The sequence below is a fragment of the Bos grunniens genome, chromosome 22 (assembly GCF_055505025.1).
Source record: "Bos grunniens cultivar Pamir isolate PY7600 chromosome 22, Bosgru_T2T1.0, whole genome shotgun sequence".
Classification (NCBI taxonomy): Eukaryota; Metazoa; Chordata; class Mammalia; order Artiodactyla; family Bovidae; genus Bos; species Bos grunniens.
Genome location: NC_141186.1, coordinates 30,304,865 through 30,323,592, shown reverse-complemented (window position 1 = coordinate 30,323,592; position 18,728 = coordinate 30,304,865). Strand labels below are relative to the sequence as shown.

The 18,728-nt window shown below is 41.9% G+C and overlaps 1 protein-coding gene across 4 annotated transcripts in view; it reads right to left on the bottom strand.

Annotated features, from left to right (window-relative positions):
• Positions 1-293: 293 nt before the first annotated feature.
• EIF4E3 (eukaryotic translation initiation factor 4E family member 3) overlaps positions 294-18,728 on the bottom strand; it is a 73,273-nt gene continuing 54,838 nt past the window's right edge. For 2 of the 4 annotated variants that reach the window (XM_086366783.1, XM_086366785.1), the window contains exons 3-7: positions 16,434-16,528; positions 14,796-14,856; positions 10,562-10,628; positions 6,723-6,878; positions 294-2,291 (exon numbers count right to left, since the gene is read on the bottom strand). In XM_086366783.1, coding sequence (XP_086222909.1) covers positions 2,245-2,291; positions 6,723-6,878; positions 10,562-10,628; positions 14,796-14,856; positions 16,434-16,459 — 357 coding nt within the window. In that variant the 5' untranslated portion in view covers positions 16,460-16,528 and the 3' untranslated portion in view covers positions 294-2,244. Of the gene's footprint in view, positions 2,292-5,866; positions 6,257-6,722; positions 6,879-10,561; positions 10,629-14,795; positions 14,857-16,433; positions 16,529-18,728 lie in introns of those variants that run through there. The other 2 variants (XM_086366784.1, XM_086366786.1) reach the window with 1 other exon arrangement.

The following is an 18,728-nucleotide window of genomic DNA, read 5'->3' as shown; positions in this document are numbered from 1 at the left end:
TAATCCAAAAAGGTAATGAGAGGTTTTTAAACTGATTAAATCAGCTTAGTTCATACACTGTCCCTTATGAACTAAATATTCAATTAAAACAATTTCCAAAGCAAAATCTGACAAAATCCTCTCTCAGAGTAATTTAGATGATAGGTTCTTAACTTAGGCAAATTAAATCCTTCTCACGGTTGGTATTTTCCAGAGTCAGAAAGAGTTCCACAAGTTCTCTGGGACAGAAAAATCTACTTTGTGTGTTAAGCCATGTTTCATGATCATAAACAATAGAAACTAGAAAACATTAATGGGAGCCTAACATTCCTGTTCCTTTTATTTATTTGTTTTTCTTCAAAAGCTACATACATGCAAAACTTGAACATGTCACCACAATGCCTTAAATAAAGTTCAAAAATAAAAATACTTCATAATCCATTTACTTAAGGAAATATATATGACAATCATAAAGAAGATAAGTCAATTATATCCTTTCTTCTAATCTATCAGAAAAAAATACTTATATTATAAAAGAGAATTTAAACTCATGCCCAGAATATTTTTTTCAATTCTTGATCAATAATTTAAAAACAAGTTGGATGTTGGTACAATATTTAAAATGAACAAGTTCCAGGCTTTTGAAAATGGGTCTGATATACTTATACCTCATTTTGAAATCACTGGAGAAACTCAAGTTTATAAACAAAGCATTAAAAAAAAAGCCATGATCATTTTTTTATTATGGTTGATGTGGTTAGTAATGCAAGTGAAGGGTACAATGATTGTAAAGAGATGTTGTTTGAAGTCCTTTAAAGTGTTTGAATGGAGAATTTTATTTACAAACTTAGGCTGGGGGTTGGAAGAAGCCCCGCCTCTCTGCTGGTCAATAATGCAAGAGGAATTAAAAATCCTGGGTGAAAGGAAATTCGGAGTTCACTGCCCTTCTGTGAGATGTATAAGCATGCCCTAGCTCCCCTGACTCCAGAAAAAAAGCTGGCCAGAGGCAGCCTTTCTAAATGGCCCTGCCTTTTTCAGGTAGATTAGGAGGAGGCCTGGCAGAGTGCTGGGAGGGAAATCAGAACATTCTGAGTGTTCCAGAGGGGGTCATTTCCTTCTATTAAAACTGGTATTTATTTGGTAACATAATACGATGTATCTCAACAACTCCAAAAATTAATGTGAACAAAATGCATTCAGAGTTCAACTTTATGAATGTTCACATTCATCTTGGAAATGAGATTTAACTTCTGCTCCTAAATGAAAAAGGCAGGGGAAAGTTGCCCAGGCTAGAGGATGATTGATTATTGGAAACGACACACAACATGAGCAGGAAAATGGGATCATTTAACAAAATGTGTCTGAATTGATTTGGAGAGCCCTAAATGGGTACACACACCCAAAATTCAGAAGAAGGTTAGTTCAAACAATTAAAATATCACTTTCTCTTTAAATCAGAAATTACAAGGTTTCCTACTGAGACAAATCCTTTGCTACCACTCTAAGCCTTCTTTTGAAAAGGCCAAATTGAAATTCTGGTTGGACAGTACTTCCACAGAAGGTCCAAAGATTTACAGTTTGACATATATCTTGATAACTCAACTGTGATTATAGTTTTCATGTTTGGCAACCCAACTATTATTTTCCTTTCATTTCTAACAAAAAAAATTATTAAAAAGGAAAAATAAAAGATGTGGGTGCTGTCAGTGCAAAATCAGATTAAGTAAGGTTTTTCTTTTCCCTGGGATAGAAAAAAAAACAATGCCCAGTGCAGAGTATGTAGGAATGTGTCACAACAAATAATCAAAAGACAGGTTTCACCAAGCTAGTGTTCCTTGGAGGACAGTGTGGTTTTCAAAAGCAGTATTGTCACGATTATGCATATTCTCATTAACTAGGTACAGCAGAGCTACTTAAAGGGAAACCGATTTCTTGTGCCTCAATGAAAGGGGAGTATAGAAAACAATAATTAGACTTAATGAGGAATTTAAAAGAAAAAAAAAAACTGGAGAGAAAAGAACAGAGAATTCATAAAGCCAAAAATAAAAAGAAAGAAAAGCAAGTAATGTGACAGTAAAAACCCACACAATCTCCCCCCCACCCCACCTGCCACTTTGAGTCCTAATTGCTCAATCTGCAGGGGCAGAAACCCACTCTAAATGAACCAGCATCGGGCTCCGGCAGGTCTCCTCTTCACTCTCCCTCCTGTTAAGACCGTTTCCAAAACCAATCAGCAAAGGACAAAGAATTCTTTACAGAGTGCAATTAGTGTTTTCCACGTCCACCTTCAAAAGCATGATGCTCTTCATGGGCTAAAGGACAGAAAAAAAACAAAAAAGAAAAAAAGGAAAGAAAACTTTAAGCAAAGGATGGGGCAACCCTTCTCTAAGGCATCTCATTCAGTCTCCCCAAATGTTGGCAAGAACTCAAACACCTTTGTGTGCCAGTAACTGTTAGCTAAGGCGTGCATTTCCTGAGAAACGTAATAATGAGAATTAAAACAGGGAATAAACAAGCAATGGGCACGCTGCCTGTTTCTTCTTGCTGGGCCGGGGAGGATGAGTAATCCTGACAAGCTGATGAGGAGGATATGCCGGGCTCTGAGCAAACGCTGCAGGGAAAACTGGGCCCCCGTAGGATGCTGGGCTGGGGCTGGGGGGTGCCTCACAGAACCCAGACAGGGCCATTCACAAACCTATCTTGAAAAACCAAACCAAACAAAAAGTGAAACAAAACAGAGAGAACAACACAAGGGGGTAGCAATTCTCGCAGGTCCTCCCCCACCTCTAAACACTCTCTGTGGGGGAATGAAGTTTGAGTAAACGGATGGGTCTTTTATTTTTCCCAGTCATGGTTTTCGTTTTTTCCTTTTTTTTTTTCCCCCCAGCCCTACGGGTCTGGCTTGCAAAATGACTAATTACAAATAGGAACTCTAGAATAAAAAATGATGTGACCAACAATATTTTCCAAAGACTTACATTTTTATAAACTAGAAGTGGGAACTAGGAGGCCTGTGAAATATAGACTATGTCCTCCAAGGCAAAAGGCCAAGTTTAAAATTCTATTCCCCAAACCTGGTTCAACCATTATCATGAAGCGAGGGTGGATCCTCTTCTCTCAAGAGGAAAAGTTACTATGACAGGTCGAACACAGCCAAGGGCCACTCAGGATTCCCCATGCTTTGTCCCCGAAACTCTTCCCTGCTCGGAAGGGAGTCCTGGGAAGGCAGACATGGGCTGGCCCATTTTACCTCTCCTAAGTCTGTATTTTTCAGATAAACTAGATTCTTCAGACTAGTGTGGGGTCAGGGTTTGGTAGGGAATAGGATCATTTTCCCTTCAGGATTGTCCTGGTTGTCCACCTAAACCCGGTCTTCACTTGGATGCAGCACTGGGAGAGGCACCCTTTATAGCTCTGAGAGCTACCTCAGGTTGACCCAATTCCTATGAGCATCCAGGAATCTGAACCGACGTAACTGAACATTTCTCATATGCAGAACTTTAGAAATATTTCACTTTTTATGCTTTTTTTTACTCTTTTTAAAAAAGACTTTAAGGATAGACATTAAAGAAAACATGGCTTGCTCTGCAATAAAATATATTGTTATTGCTGGATCAAGGTGGGAAGCCACAGGTCTCTTAGCAACGCTGGGCACCAAATGATTAAGTCAGGAGAAAGGGACTGTCTGCAGATTTTTATTACTCCTAAGTGTGAGGGACAGCTTGGGGCAGTCACCGTTGAGACAGTGCAATTCCGATGGGTTATGGAGACAGAACAGAACATTCAGAATGGGGGGGGGGGGCGCATTCTGAGAAACAGAGAAAGTTCTGCAGGCTTTAGGTGAGCTTTGGCTGAAAGGAAATATAGAAAAGCTCAAAGCCAGGAATCAGCAAACTTCTTTCTGAAAGAGGGCAGAGAATACACATCTTAGGTTCTGTGGGTCACAGGGTCTCTGTCTCAACTATTAACTCTGCCCTCGTAACATGAAAGCAGCCACAGATGATATGTACGCAAATGGGCATTGCTAGGTGCCAATACGCTTTGTATATACATATACATATGTATATGAAATGTGGATTTCATAGAACGTTCATATGTTACAAAATGTAGTTCTTCTTTTGATTTTTTTTCCAAGCAGTGAAAAATGTGAAAGCCATTCTCAGCTGCAGCCCATACAAAAACAGGTGGGAAGGTGGCAGATTTGGTTTGACAGTGCAGTTTGCCAACCTTGGCTCTAAACAATTCTCACATCAGAAGACATTTGTCATTCAGCTGCTCTGAAGAACCTAACAGAATTTGGGGGGTGGCGGGGGAGGAGGTCTCTCTTCATTTCAGTTTCTTAGTCAAATGACCGATCTGTATCCAATGCACAGAGAACTTTTATCAACAGCCTGATTCTCAGCCACCCGGCTGGAGGCCTGGCCCAAATTCATTAGGTTTCTTTGTTCACAGAAAATCTACCACTTCAAGTGGCTCCTAAATACTAACACCAGGATCCTACTTTAACAAGACAGAGGAAAGGCGTGGAGTTGGCTGTTTGTGATCTGGCTCACCGGATCATTGTTCTTCACCCAGCTATGAAGAACATTTCTGCCCAAACTTCTTTTTTCCAAATTAATTCTGCAGTGGATGGTGTATAACTCTACTGAGTAAAGGACTGCCTGCTTCATATAAATAAAGAGAACTGCTTATTTTTTCCAATCCCAATTTGAATAATTTTTGAATTTTTGAATGATAATTTATACTATTAAAATATGCATTTCTACTAAGACCCATAGCCTAAGTCGCGAATTTCACAATGGTGTCTACACTTAAAGAGTCAGTTCGGGGAGCTGCACGTCCCCTTCTCTGTTTGGCCTTTTTCTCCCCCTGCTCCCCAGTCATTGCAACAGCGAAGCGATGACTCACCCTTGCACTGTCTTACCTGGCTATTGCCACTGCCCTAAAAACTTGCCTAACTGCTGATGGCCGAATTACCTCTGTGGCCTAAACACTTCTATCACATTGAGTCTGCTGCTACCTGACAGCAGGTTAGCTAGAAATTTAATCATAGAATTTTGAAGCAGAAGGGACCTTGGAGATCATTTAAGACCAACCTCCTCAATATTAAGAAGGGAAAGTGAAAGGATGAGAGAATGTGACTTGCTTGAGGTCACGGTGTTGAAATGGGATGAAAATCCAGAGGGCCTGACTTCACAATTCCAAATCACTTTCCTCTTCTTTGAAGTGATAAGGGGAGCTGGGTCTAAGGCGGTAAAGCTCGCACTTGCTCCATTCATAAACGGCAGTGAAACACTTCCTTTCGGAGAGTTTCTGCTGGAGTTAGTCTCAGGGAGTAGAAAAAAAGACCCTTTGGTGACCTTTCAATTAATGTCTGGGTTGAAAATACAATGAATGTCCTCTGAGGAATCCAACATCCCCTAAGGAATCCTGGTATGCTGTAGTCCATGGGGTCGCAAAGAGTCGGGCATGACTGAGCGACTAAACTGAACTAAAGAAATCCAAATTGCATCTACAAACATGTGATTTCCATGCTGCACAATCAGTTAAGCAACTTGTGTAGTGCCATCTTCTATCTCTTCTATATAAACTTCCATTTAAAATTCAGAAGCTAAACACCTTCTGGATATCTGCAGCAGCAGATCTGTCCCATAGCTTACAACCTAAATGGCTTGCCATTATATGATTCCTAAGAGGGAGGCCTTAGATTCATCCCATAGTAAGACACTGACAAAATAAATTTTGATTTTTTTTCTTCTTCTTTTTGATAAGGGGTTGGGAAAAGTAAAATGGCCATGGAGTGTATTTCATTCATTCTAAGATGCACTTCCCCCCCCACCTCCCCATTGCACATTTGAAGACCCCTGGAATTAAGAACATGTCACAGTTAAATTAGGAGCCTTTTATTTTTCTTTCTTAGTAATACTAAAAGAATATTTATCATCAAAGGCACCTTAGATTCAATGAAACACCATGGTTGAAAAAAATTGGGTTACTGACTCTTGGAATAGTTTGGGAAAACAGGAAATTCATCATATGTCTGCAGGGCTGTCAATCCTTTCCTCTAACTCACTGTTAAAACTGTAACCTGCAGTTTGATCTACTAAACATTGGTTTAATAGCACTAAGCTGTTTTCATTATGAAAAAGATGACTTTTTCTAAAGAGCACACAAAAGCAATGAACATGAATCATGATGGAAACAATGGGTCCACACACCTATTCATACTGTTAACATTTCACCACTATGCGTGCATTCTCTTCTGTGTCACAGTCATCTGTAATGAGGACGTATTAGCATTTCAGTAGAACGTTCAATCATGCCTGTGCTCAGAATGAGTTCCTCCACAAATACAGATGTTACACATTATAAATCCCTGTTTATGAAGGGATGATTGAAAATCTACCTGCCAGCTCATATAATAACTTTTTTGTTATTGTTGCTTCAAATAGAAGGCAATTTCTTCTAAGAATGACAAGACTGAGATTAGGTTTAAATTTTTGAAATAACAAAAACAATAATGTATCTCTTTTTTTATGATACATATGTTTAGATGACAAAATCTCATTTTAATTTCTAAGGCTAAACTGTTTTTTTAGACCCATAAATGTATTTTATTGAATTATTTACTGGATCATAGAATTTCAAGTGACTCTCCCTTCACCTCTTTGGCAACACAGTTTCTGTCTTTAAAAGTATCAAAGAATAAGCTAGAAAGTAGTAACTGGAAATGAAGCACTTACGTTTATAAAATACTGCTTTAAAAGATATGTGGGGCAGGAGTTCATAGATCTTTTCTAAAACGGTGGCTTCACCGACTAATGCGGCATTTACATTCCAGACTTGGACGACATCTTCTCGGTCCCGGACGCTGACACTAACTCCTATTACTTCATCATCTGAAGGGAAGGCAGGGGAAAAATAGAAATGAGTGATCATTTCAAGTCTTCCAGAGTTGGCTTTTTAACCTTTATCATTTTATTGGTAGGTTATGAAGATGAACAAAAGAAAGTGGCATGAGAGAACTCGTGATAAATACTAAGGGAAAATCATTGAACAAAAGCAACTTAGTGAGCTAAAGCTGTAGCGGTCCCATCACATTTATCCAGGGACTTAGATAAACAGAGTGTCCCAGCCAAACAAATTTTCCAGATAAGTAATTTGCCCTTTTTAACATGTTACCGAAGCCTTGGACTATTTGGAACTCTGTTTTGATGAGACTTTTTCTAAAACAAGTTGCATAATGTTCGGCTCTCTGAAAGCCAAGTGAACTCACATGAACTGTTCCTCGATGCTTGCTTGTCCTTGTTAAGAACAGCAAGTATTTCTCCTGACTTCCTGCCAACCATTCAGAGATCTTGGGGTGGCTAGCACTCTGGGCCCCAACACTAACTGGACCCAGACTGTGTGTTCTGAGTTGCTCATTCTGCTTTCTGTGGTTTGCTTGTCTGCTCCTGTCCTGTTAATCCTCCCAGCTCTCTCCTGCTTCTCCCTAGCCATACCCCATTCTGGTCTGGGCATTTTAACTGTGGGCTAGAGAATCAATGACCATCTGTTAGCACTGTGTATAAAGTAAGAGCAAATATCGCCTAAGTGTGGCTCTGTTATTACAGCACTTCAGTGAATGGGCAGGAAAGTATTTATCTACTTTGATTAATGTAGGTCTTTTTTTTTAAGACTGAATTACAGATTTGGGGCTATTTTGTAGGTATTTGAGAATTGGTGGCTGGATAAGTAAGGTTATGTACTGTCCTAAGGAGCCACTCTATATGTAGTAATTTGCAGCAAAATGACAGGAGTAAAGACTGTTGACTCCAGATTTACGTGTTGGCTGCACATTACTGAAACAGGGTCACCCCTCTGCCCCTGCACACTCAGCATCAATGAGTTAGATGTGAATGATGAGCATTATCAAAGTTATGAAACTGTGCTGCAGTTAATACATTTTGCCTAAGTGTCTTTGTTTATGGTAAGGGTGTGCACCTCAATATTTACATTGTCAGTTTTTCTGTGTGTCTTCTGAGGATTAAAAGGTTCCAGCACTTAGATACACTATAAATGAGGGCGTGTCCAATTACTAGAGGGGTTCATCTTCAGCAAAATAATTGTTTTCTTTTCTCCGTCCTTCCCGTCTTGCCTTCATTCCCTCTTTCCCTCTCCTTTTAAAATAAATTTCACTCTGGGCTAAATATGTGTGATGTGATACTAAATAATTCCCTGTATAGAAATGTGTGAAAGCAGGCAAAAACAGTGGGAGGTGTCAGAAGTCAGGCTGGTGGCCACCTTTCGGGGAGGCAGGGTGTGGCGAGATTCTCAAGGGCCATGGACGTTCTGTTCCTTGACGTGGATGCCAGTTATGGGGATTTGTTTACTTTGGGAATGTTTATCAAACTACACACAGTATAGTCTGTGTCCTTCTCTGTGTACATGTCACAATTCAACAAAAATTCCCCCCCAAAGTAAACAGTACCTGATCATGGCCATCCATGGAAACTCATTAGCCAATCAAGAAAAGTGTCTTATGTACAAGTTTCTTATTTTTCCTTTTACCTTCAAAGTATATTTGCTAGAGCTCAATGTTAAATTTTATGTGAACTTAAAATCAGCAAGCAAAGAGGAAAGCTTCCATATTGACCACTGTCAAGAATCGTCATGAAGCTCAGCCAGGAGAAGATCAGCATTTTCTCATCTTTTGGTTTTGCCCATTTCTACACCATTGGTACACCAAAGGGTGCTGAACGGATTGGTGCTGGAAAGGCTGAACTGCAGTGTTTCAGTGTGGCCTGGTTTTTGGTCCCTTGGTGTAGCCTCCTGGCACAGCACTTTAAGAAGGGCATGACAAGAAGGCTGCAGCCTGTATGCAAAAGAAGATCCATCGGCCAGTATGGAATATTCACAAGTAGCATCAAGCAGCGGGGCCCTGACAATTCTAGGATACTGGCAGCGCTACGCGAGACGTACTGTATGCAGATGAGCGAAGTGAGGCCCGGAGACACGAGCTGCCCTGCTGCAGTGGTGGAGGCGGGTTAATGAGGAGCCAGTGGTTAATAGCTAACAGTGCTCTCGTTCCGATGTCAACCACAGAACAATACATCTCCTTTGCTCAATCCTGGCTATTTATTACTACTTAGACTATTTTCCCTGATTCTGGAAATGGGAATAATTCACACAGAAAAATTCCTTTCCCAGGGATGTATGTGTTTATAATTACAACGAAGACACAGTTTTTTGGCTACATATTGTAAAGCTGCTAACTACCCCCTATTAAAACAGAAGGGACCTATACTTTTAGGACAGGTTCCTCTTAACCCAGGTTCTGTCTTCAGTGAATAAAAAGAAGTGTAACAATTAAGGACAACAAAAGTGAAATGGTGAAACAGTCAGTGAGGTAAACCTGGAACCTGCGTGGAACTGGTTAGCCTAGGAGGGTTCCCAAAGGCAGCACCATTTAAGAAGTCTGAGGGCAGATCAATCAATATCAATTAGCTTAAAAAGAAACTGTAACTGAAAGCTGAACAGGTAAAATGTTATTCTAAATATTACCTCTCAGAAGCATTCAGAAAGAACTACCTAAGAAGAAAACAGATTTGTAAACTAGCAATTCAATTTTCCTCTTTGAGTGGTTTCATGACAAAAAAAACAAAGCAAAATAAAAAGGGGGAAAGGAATTGAGCGGCACAAACTATGAGGTGAAAAATAGGCTGCGGGGCTGTTGTGCAGCTTGGGGAATAGTCAGTCTTTTGTAATGACTATAGAGAGAGAATATAACCTCAGGAAACTGTGACTCTGTGACTTTGTTGGGCACACGTTAACTTACGCATTTTGTACATCAACTATACTTTGATTTAAAAATGTAAAACAGAAATGTATTCACAGGGCTCTCAGAAACTCATTCAGTATTTGAAAATGGTCTGTAAAGTCCTGAAGACTTGACATTTTAGCCTCATCTGTGGGATCATAGGCACTAATGGTGATTCAGCCCCACCTCCCCTTCGTGGCTCATTCTGAGTAGAGGAATAAAGAGAAGGACAGACAGCAAGGGCGAGGGATTGAGAGAGACAGAAAGGATTGTGCCAACTTAACTACAAACTTCAGTAGACAACAAACGTACCTGCCTCTTCTGGAAGGGTTGGAATGGATAAAGGAAACCTACTACCAATTGTGTTAGGAGTCAATGTCAAATTTCATTTTCTCCTGGGACAAATACAGTGCTGTATGCCAATCATACTTCGATTTAAGAAAATTTTTTTCCCTTTTTTTCTGCCTATTTATCTTAGACAGATGGTCATGGATACTATGAAGACAAGCTATATGTGAAAAAATACATACATATATAAGCATACACACATATGTATATGCACATAATATACAAATATGTAAATATACATACGTACCTACACATATAACATTGAAATGCCATGATCACATGGAAAAAAGCTAAGTAAACGTCACAGTGACAAAATAAACGACCCTGAGATATGCAAAAGCCAAACACAGGGAAACAAACGTCAGCAGGGAACAAGCACAAGCCAAGCGCACGTAAGCAGGGATGACCAAGCAGGGATGATAAGAGCATTGTTACCTGCGGCGGCACAGTCTGTGAACTGTTCCCCGATAGTCGCTAACAGCAACTCTTTCCAAACTGTGGACTGGTGTGGGAAGAGAATAAAAAACACGCCAGAACCAAAGAAGAGAAACACATACACGTTTTTAAACAATTATCTTCAGGAGCTACACAGGTCACTTTTTCTTTCAGCTGTCACACCCTACCCAAGCCTGTATTGCGGGCTCAAAGATGTGGCTGAACCATGGGTGTGAACACTCACGTGGTGGCACAGATCATACTGTTTTACACATCACTTTGCACAGAAAGATACAAGGGATCCCAAGTCACAAACTCTGTGTCCACGAAACTGTATGTTTAACGAGGCAAAGCTAATCTTGGGTGCCACCTGGGATGACTTTGAGAAGAATGTGGGAAAAATGTGTTCAAATGGCCTAGGATCTTCCAATCTCTTTATCTCTCACTGATTCAAAATGTATCAGCTGGTTCTAAGTGAATGCTATTAGTAAAATCCTCCTCAAAAACCCTTTTCTGTTTTTCTTGAAGTTTATAAGGCACTTCCAAGATTACACAAGTGAAGAACACTTAAGGAAATTTCTGGTTTATTGACAGCCAGAGACTTGGAGATTTCTATTCACTTGAAGGCATTCTGTTTCTGCTAAATAACTAAACTGTGTGTATTGCGTGTGTGTGTGCAGATATGCATTGCCCTCAAAGAATTAGTGCAGGTGGTAAAAAGTCTGCCTGCAATGTGGAAGACCTAGGTTTGATTTCTGGGTCAGGAAGATCCCCTGGAGAAGAGAATGGCAACTCACTCTAGTATTCTTGCCTGGAGAATTCCATGGATAGAGAGAGGAGCCTTGACGGGCTACAGTCTGTGGGGTCGCAAAGAGTCGGACACAACTGAGCAACTAACACTTTCACTTTTAAGTTTCACTTTTTGGTCTGCTCCTTCCCAATGAGAAAAACTGAGCCTCTCCTACTCAAGATACACTGACACCATCCATCAACAGCCAGTGTCCACACACAGGTAACTGGAAGCCTCCAAGTTCTTCCAGTTTCTCCTCAAAAAGCTCTTCATCCCATATCTCTTCCTCGTCATGGTGCATGTGCCCTGAACTCTTGTCAGAACTGAGTTTGAAACATGACAGCCGGCTGAGCACCTATGCCCCAGGCCGGCTATCAGCCTCTCTGAGCATCAGTTTCCTTTTGGTGAACAGGGAGTAATAATAGGACCGACCTCCCAGGGTTGCTGTGACCATGAAATTAGTCAACATATGCCTTTGACGGGCTCAGTACTGTGACTGCAACAACAGGACTGGAGATTTAAGATCTGTTCCATAAATAGCTGCGTGTGTGCTCTGTACCAGCTGCCCAGTATATATTAACTATCCTAAGTGTGTGTCATCATGTTCTAATGAGCTGAAAGCAGCCTCACTGAATTTTTAACCAAACAGCAGTGAACAGTAATGACTTTTCCCTCTCAAAGAGGGTTTTCTTTTCTCTTTCCTAGACTCTGGTCTACCTGTCTCCCACCTACAAGCCCTCCCTTTCCGTTTCCTCTCTGTCCTGTCTGCAGTCTCTTACGCTATCAGGGGCGAAGGTGAGTGTGTTGAGAGGAAGTTATGGGAAGGGAACATTCCCTGTCCCATAGTGAATGCAGACAAGGCCAGCCCACCAGACTCCTGCTGGTCAGCGAAGAAGAGAGGGCTGAGTAGCTTGGGATGAGGACATTTCTACAGTCATGAAGGTGTTATTATTTCTGATTGAATGTGCTTGAGCGAGCTGACCAGGAGGGAGAACAAACATCTTTCAGCTACTTTTCACCCATCATGATCGTTTCCACTGGAGTTCAATATCTACTGTGAGTAAAAAAAGAACGTGACAAGGAAAACCTGTTTTCACTGAAATTCAAAATGACAGCATGTGGGATTTAGTTCCCCGATCAAGGATCGAACCCAAGCACCCCTGCATTGGGAGCAAAGAGTCTTAGCCACTGGGCCACCAGGGTAGTCCCTCCCCTGACATTTTTGTAAATCCTATACATCAAATAACAACCAAATTTTATAGCTAGGCACCTTAAAGATACTTTGCATTTTTAAGAAACAAACTGGGTTAGAATCAGTTCTAATGAGATGGATGAAACTGGAGCCTATTATACAGAGTGAAGTAAGCCAGAAAGAAAAACACCAATACAGTATACTAACACATATATATGGAATTTAGAAAGATGGTAACAATAACCCTGTGTACGAGACAGCAAAAGAGACACTGATGTATAGATCAGTCTTATGGACTCTGTGGGAGAGGGGGAGGGTGGGGAGATTTGGGAGAATAGCATTGAAACATGTATAATATCATGTATGAAACGAGTTGCCAGTCCAGGTTCGATGCACAATACTGGATGCTTGGGGCTGGTGCACTGGGATGACCCAGAGGGAGGGTATGGGGAGGGAGGAGGGAGGAGGGTTCAGGATGGGGAATACAGGTATACCTGTGGCGGATTCATTTTGATATTTGGCAAAACTAATACAATATTGTAAAGTTTAAAAATAAAATTAAAAAAATAAATAAATAAAGTATAAAAAGGGTCAGAGAAAGTTTCTGACATAGACACCAGAAGGGGGATGGAGAGTGCCCCCCTTGCTAGTCTTAGCAAGGGAGCTATATACTTTTCAACTGGTTGTTAACAATAAATCAAAAGAAAGTAAAAAAAAAAAGAAAAGAAACAAACTGGGTCATATCTTTCCGTTCAGCTCAGTTACTGTTGTGTCCAACTCTTTGTGACCCCACAAAGAGGGGTGGACTGCAGCACGCCAGGATTCCCTGTCCATCACCAACTCCTGGAGCTGGCTCAAACTCATAGAGTCAGTGATGCCATCCAACCATTTCATCCTCTGTCATCCCCTTCTCCTCCTGCCTTCAATCTTTCCCAGCATCAGGGTCTTTTCCAATGAGTCAGTTCTTTCCATCCAGTGGCCAAAGTACTGAAGTTTCAGCTTCAGCAATGCCTGGTCAAGCCTATAGGTCCCTAGAGATGTTTCCATTCTTTGCACTTATCCATATGAAAGAAACCATGAAAAGGTGAGACTGTCAGTCCTCACATCCATTTTCAAAGAAGCTTTCGGTTTCCCAAGGCTTCAGAGCAGATTTGAATGTTCTTTTCAGTGAGTATAATGAAGTAGAGCCCACTCTTGGGAAACCCAGGCTTCTGAGGCATGACCACGGCCGATCAGTGCCCTGGCAGCCCATGCCACAGACCAGGTTCTCATTAGCCCCAGAGAGAGACTCAGCACAGCCCTGCATCAAACCCTAAAGAATGCTGAGATGCAACCCCTCCCATGCGTCCAGACCCTCCAAGCCGGGATCACTCTCAGGAGTGTTGCTCATTACAGTGGGGAAGGGATGAGCCTTTGCTGGGAAGGGTCATGCTTTTCACTATGTAAACCTACTTCCACATGTTGGCTATGGCTGGGGAGGGCAACACGACCATAATTAGCTTTTTTGGTAAAGTTTACAGGTATGGAGCTGTTCAGACTCTATGATACAGTCATACTATTACTCCATTTCTAGAGACTCACAGTGTATTTTCAAGGTGACAGTGTTTAAGATAGAAAAGCACCAAGATTGGAGTTTGGGATGGACATGTACAGACTGCTATATTTCAAAGGGATAACCAACAAGGACCTACTGTATAGCACGTGGAACTCCACTGAATGTTACACGGCAGCCTGGAAGGGAGGGGAGTCTGGGAAAGAATGGATACATGTATATGTAAGGCTGAGTCCCTTCACTGTCCACCTGAAACTATCACACACTGTTAATCACCTATGCTGCTGCTGCTGCTGCTAAATTGCTTCAAGTTGTGTCTGACTCTTCGCAACCCTGTGGACTGTAGCCTGCCAGGCTCCTCTGTCCATGGCATTCTTCAGGCAAGAATACTGGAGTGGGTTGCCATGCCCTCCTCCAGGGGATCTTCCCGACCCAGGGATTGAACCCGAGTCTCTTATGTCTCCTGCATTGGCAGGTGGGTTCTTTACCACCTAGCACCACCTGGGAAGCCTATTAATCATCTATACCCCAATGGAAAATAAAGTTAAAAAAAAAAAAAAAAAACCACCAAGTTCAGAATTGAATTTCTCACTCCCAGTCCTGTTCTGAGTCTACTAGGTGGACTGTATGAAACACACAATAGGTTCATCACATGCAATCAACAACTTCAGCTTATGGAAAAGGATCAGAACAAACCTACCGTGCTGTCCTTGGGGACTTTCATCTTCCACACGCCACCCTTAGCATTACTCTCTTCTTCCCTGGATCAAAAACCAGCATTCAAAGTTATACTCCTGGATGAAGTGGCCCTGCTTACATCTAGTTTAACAATGGATGACATTAAAAACAAAAGACAAGGGAGCATCCCGCAATGAACTTCCCCACCCCTGTCTGTTTTACTGGAAACAGAAGAGGATGAAAGAAAAAGGGAGGCAATGGAGATGGAGAGGGGAGTGGGATTCAGTGGGCAAAAGGGCAAGGAAGATGATCATCCTCAAGGAAGGGTGCAGAGAGGCTCCCCAGAGTATCTGGGAGGGACTGCAAGTGCCTAACAGGGGTGAGGGCTTTTCCATCTCCATGTCATGTTCTTGACATCGCGTGCTCTGACTGGCCTGTCAGCCCTGTGTCACAAGTCTAATGGGAGACTCAGCTCCTGTGTACGGTATCTGCTGCTTCCCACTGTAGTAACTGCTCCCCCTTCTGGCAAGAGCACCCCAATCTCCCTTTAAATAGCTTCCTGTCCTCTACTCTTACGTCAGACACTTTCTGATATGGCTGGTTTCACACCCTAGCTTTAAAGATGGGCCCATGACCCAGGTCTGCCCGTGAGAATGTTGTCTCCTCCTAGTCTTTGTGGTTGGCCAGGGATGGTAAGATGACCCACATGGGGCCAGAGAGAGCCTGCCCTGGCATTTTATTGGGGCTGGTGAGTGCTGACATTGGCAAACTTGCAGGGTGAAAGACTGGCGCCTAGGAAAGCCATTTTGTCACCTAAACGGGAGAACCTGCCTGAAAATGAAACCAAGGCAGAGGAAGGCAAAGCGAATCTGCTACAGAGGGTCGAGTCCCACTAACAATTGAGCACCCAGATCTGCCCGAAATTAGCCCCATGAGTAGACTATCTAGTTACAGAGGCCAAAAGATTCCATTTTTGGCTCAGTTTAGGTTTCTGTCATTTACTATCAAAGAGTTAAGATACATTTCCCTTCTATTAATGAGTAAATGACTTAGAAGAGTCAAGGAACATGATACAAGGATTCACTATTACCTGGGATTCCAGCTGAGGCAAAGTGGCTTACTCTTCCCCACCCTCAACACCACCCCAGCCATTAAAGAAGAAAGACAGCTTCCCCTTGACTGTGGGCCGTGATCAGTATCATACACTTTCTATGTGGTTCGTGTGAGGTATGTCTGAGGGGATGTGCTCTCTGTTCATGCTCAGTTCCTGGGCACCACATCTGTTCCCTCACCTTCCCTAAGCCTATAAGCTTTTTCATTGTACTGTCCGGGTCATTGCTGAACAAGTGAAAGAAGAAACCCAAATGATGCTACGCCCCCAAACAAAGACCCACATGGGCCCTTCAGTGAACTACTCAGGACCTACTTATGGAGAGGCCATGGCAGGGTCCTCCATGGGCAGATGCTGAGACACCTGCTCATCATCCTGGGGCACAAGGAGAAAGGGATGGCGGGCAGGGCCTGTTTCAAAATTAAATCATGGCAGCATCACTAGGAGAAAATTACTGTGCATTCCAATTTGGCATGAAGTTAAACATTTTATTAAGTTCACAATCATTTCCCTCCCACCATAACTGCGAATTATACAGAAGATACTTACCAGAGTGGTCGCCTCTCTCCTCTCATTAAATGATAACTGCATCTCAAAGGCAGGCTAGTCACAGGAGGAATATTATTGTACACACTCCAGAATATCTTAAAAGAAAAACACTTTGTTTAATATATCCAGTATTGACTTACTCTACTGCTAGATTATAAAACTAATGTGTTAAAGAAAAAAAATCAGGTTCTCATTAAGTCCTATCCGTTCGAACTAGATTTTTCTCAGTATTCTTTCTAATTTTCTGCTAGGAAATGTAACATAACATTAAAGAATGTTCTTTTCTGAAGTCGGGCCAAGTTGTATGCTTCAGGAAACTATGGTTATTAAGCAACCATTCTTATGCAATGTGTCTCCACATAAAACTGGGTGAGGATCTTGCTAATGATTTTTCTGACACATAGATGGCATATAATAAAGTCAGTAGTGCTGAATATATGTACTGAACCGTATTTCCTTGTAACACAGACTCTGTCTTTTAAGCCTAGAAAGAGTCTGTTACACTTTGGATTGGGGGAGGGGGTATACAGGAGGCAAACAGAAAACTCCCCACTTCCTTTCCTCTCCCAGCAGGAAAAAGGAACAGCTCAACTGCCAAAGCAACAAGTTCCCCAAGATACAAGGTGTTACGAATTCCATGTCTGCATGCTCCCCAAACTCACAGAGTGAAACCCAAGACCCCACTGGGATGGTATTAGGAGGTGGGGTCTTTGGGACAAAATCAGGCCATAAGGATGGAACACCCCATGCGCCATGATGGTATTGGTGTCCCGAAAAGGAAAGGAAGAGAGTTCTCTCTACCACGTGCAGACGATTGTCTGTCTGTCTATAAAACCAGGAAGAGTGCCTTCACCAGAACTTGATCATACTGGCTCCCTGATTTTGGACTTCAGCATGAGAAATCAGCTGAAATCAGCGTTCGTTGTTGAATTCATTCAGTCTACAGTATTCTGTTAGAACAGCTGGAACTAACACACATGGTAGCTGGTAGTCAGAAACAGATTACGTAAAAATAGTAGAGTAATAGTAACAATGAGAATAAAAGCGGGAACATTAATAGGGCCAGAATTTGGTCTCTGAACTTTTACACGTTTACGAAATCTATCCTAATGACAATCTTGATAGCAGGTGTAATTATTAGCCTTGTTCTATGGATAAGGAAACTGAGGCACACAGACTAATCCCCCAGCAAGACTGTTTGGAATGACTGCCAGGCTTAAGACAAAGACTAGGTGTACACAGGAGAGAACTCGTCCCAGTTTGTTCAGAACCGGCCCGAGAATCACTGCACTATGAACGTATCTCTGCACAGAATCACTATACAGATGAGAAACAACATTCTGTGTGCTGAGGTTGAGTCAAGGAAGACCGGGACTCCTAGCAGATGTGAGGAGAACAGAACAAGCAACAGAACAACCAGAAAAACGAATCCAAGGGCAGCATAGGCGAAATGAGATTTTATCTCTGTTGAACGGTAATTCTTCTCATCAAACACAGATAAAACAATCTTATCGGGTTGTTTCAGCCCGTGTTGTGTAAAAACTAAAGCTGGATTCATTGCAAGGCCAACTATAATGAATGGGAAAATAGAAGTGAAGGCAAAAGAAACACACCCTACTTGACAACAGATTTAATGAGAATACCTAGTGTTCCTTATACTAAACGGTGGTAAAGTAGGGAGTAGCTGAAATTAACTCTGTAAGTCATCAAACAGACGTCTGTCTTTGTGGAGACACCTACCATGTAAATGGTTTGCTATTCGTGCAAATAGTAAGATTATCCCAATATTTCATTTCTGTTCTGTGTGAATAGGCAGAGCTGGAATTTGAAGCCAGGCACGTGGACTCTAAAACTTGTGATCTTAACCACTCAGCAATTTCCTCCTCTGCAGACACTACGACCCATTTTAGGCACATCTTTCTCCAATCCTAGAAGCCATGGAACAGGTCACGAGGTCACAGAGTGAGGGGCACCATTGAAGACCATTTCCCACCAGCAGGTTCCCTTAATTACTGGCTATGTTGCTGCCTTAGCTCTAGCCTGGGACTTCCACAACGATATGGCAAGGACCTGTGCAGAATTTATGGACACATTTACGCTACAATATAAATGCCTGCTTTCACCAAGACGACTTCAGACCTGGCAAACTTCAAGTTTCCTAAAAGGGATCCCAGGCTAGAACACCTGCCCTTGTACTCTTGCCAAAGTTCTCAAATCTTAACTTTTCACCCAGTGTTTGAGGCACCATGGAAAACACAACAAAATGCTTCTTCTATTCCAAACTTAAGAACAACA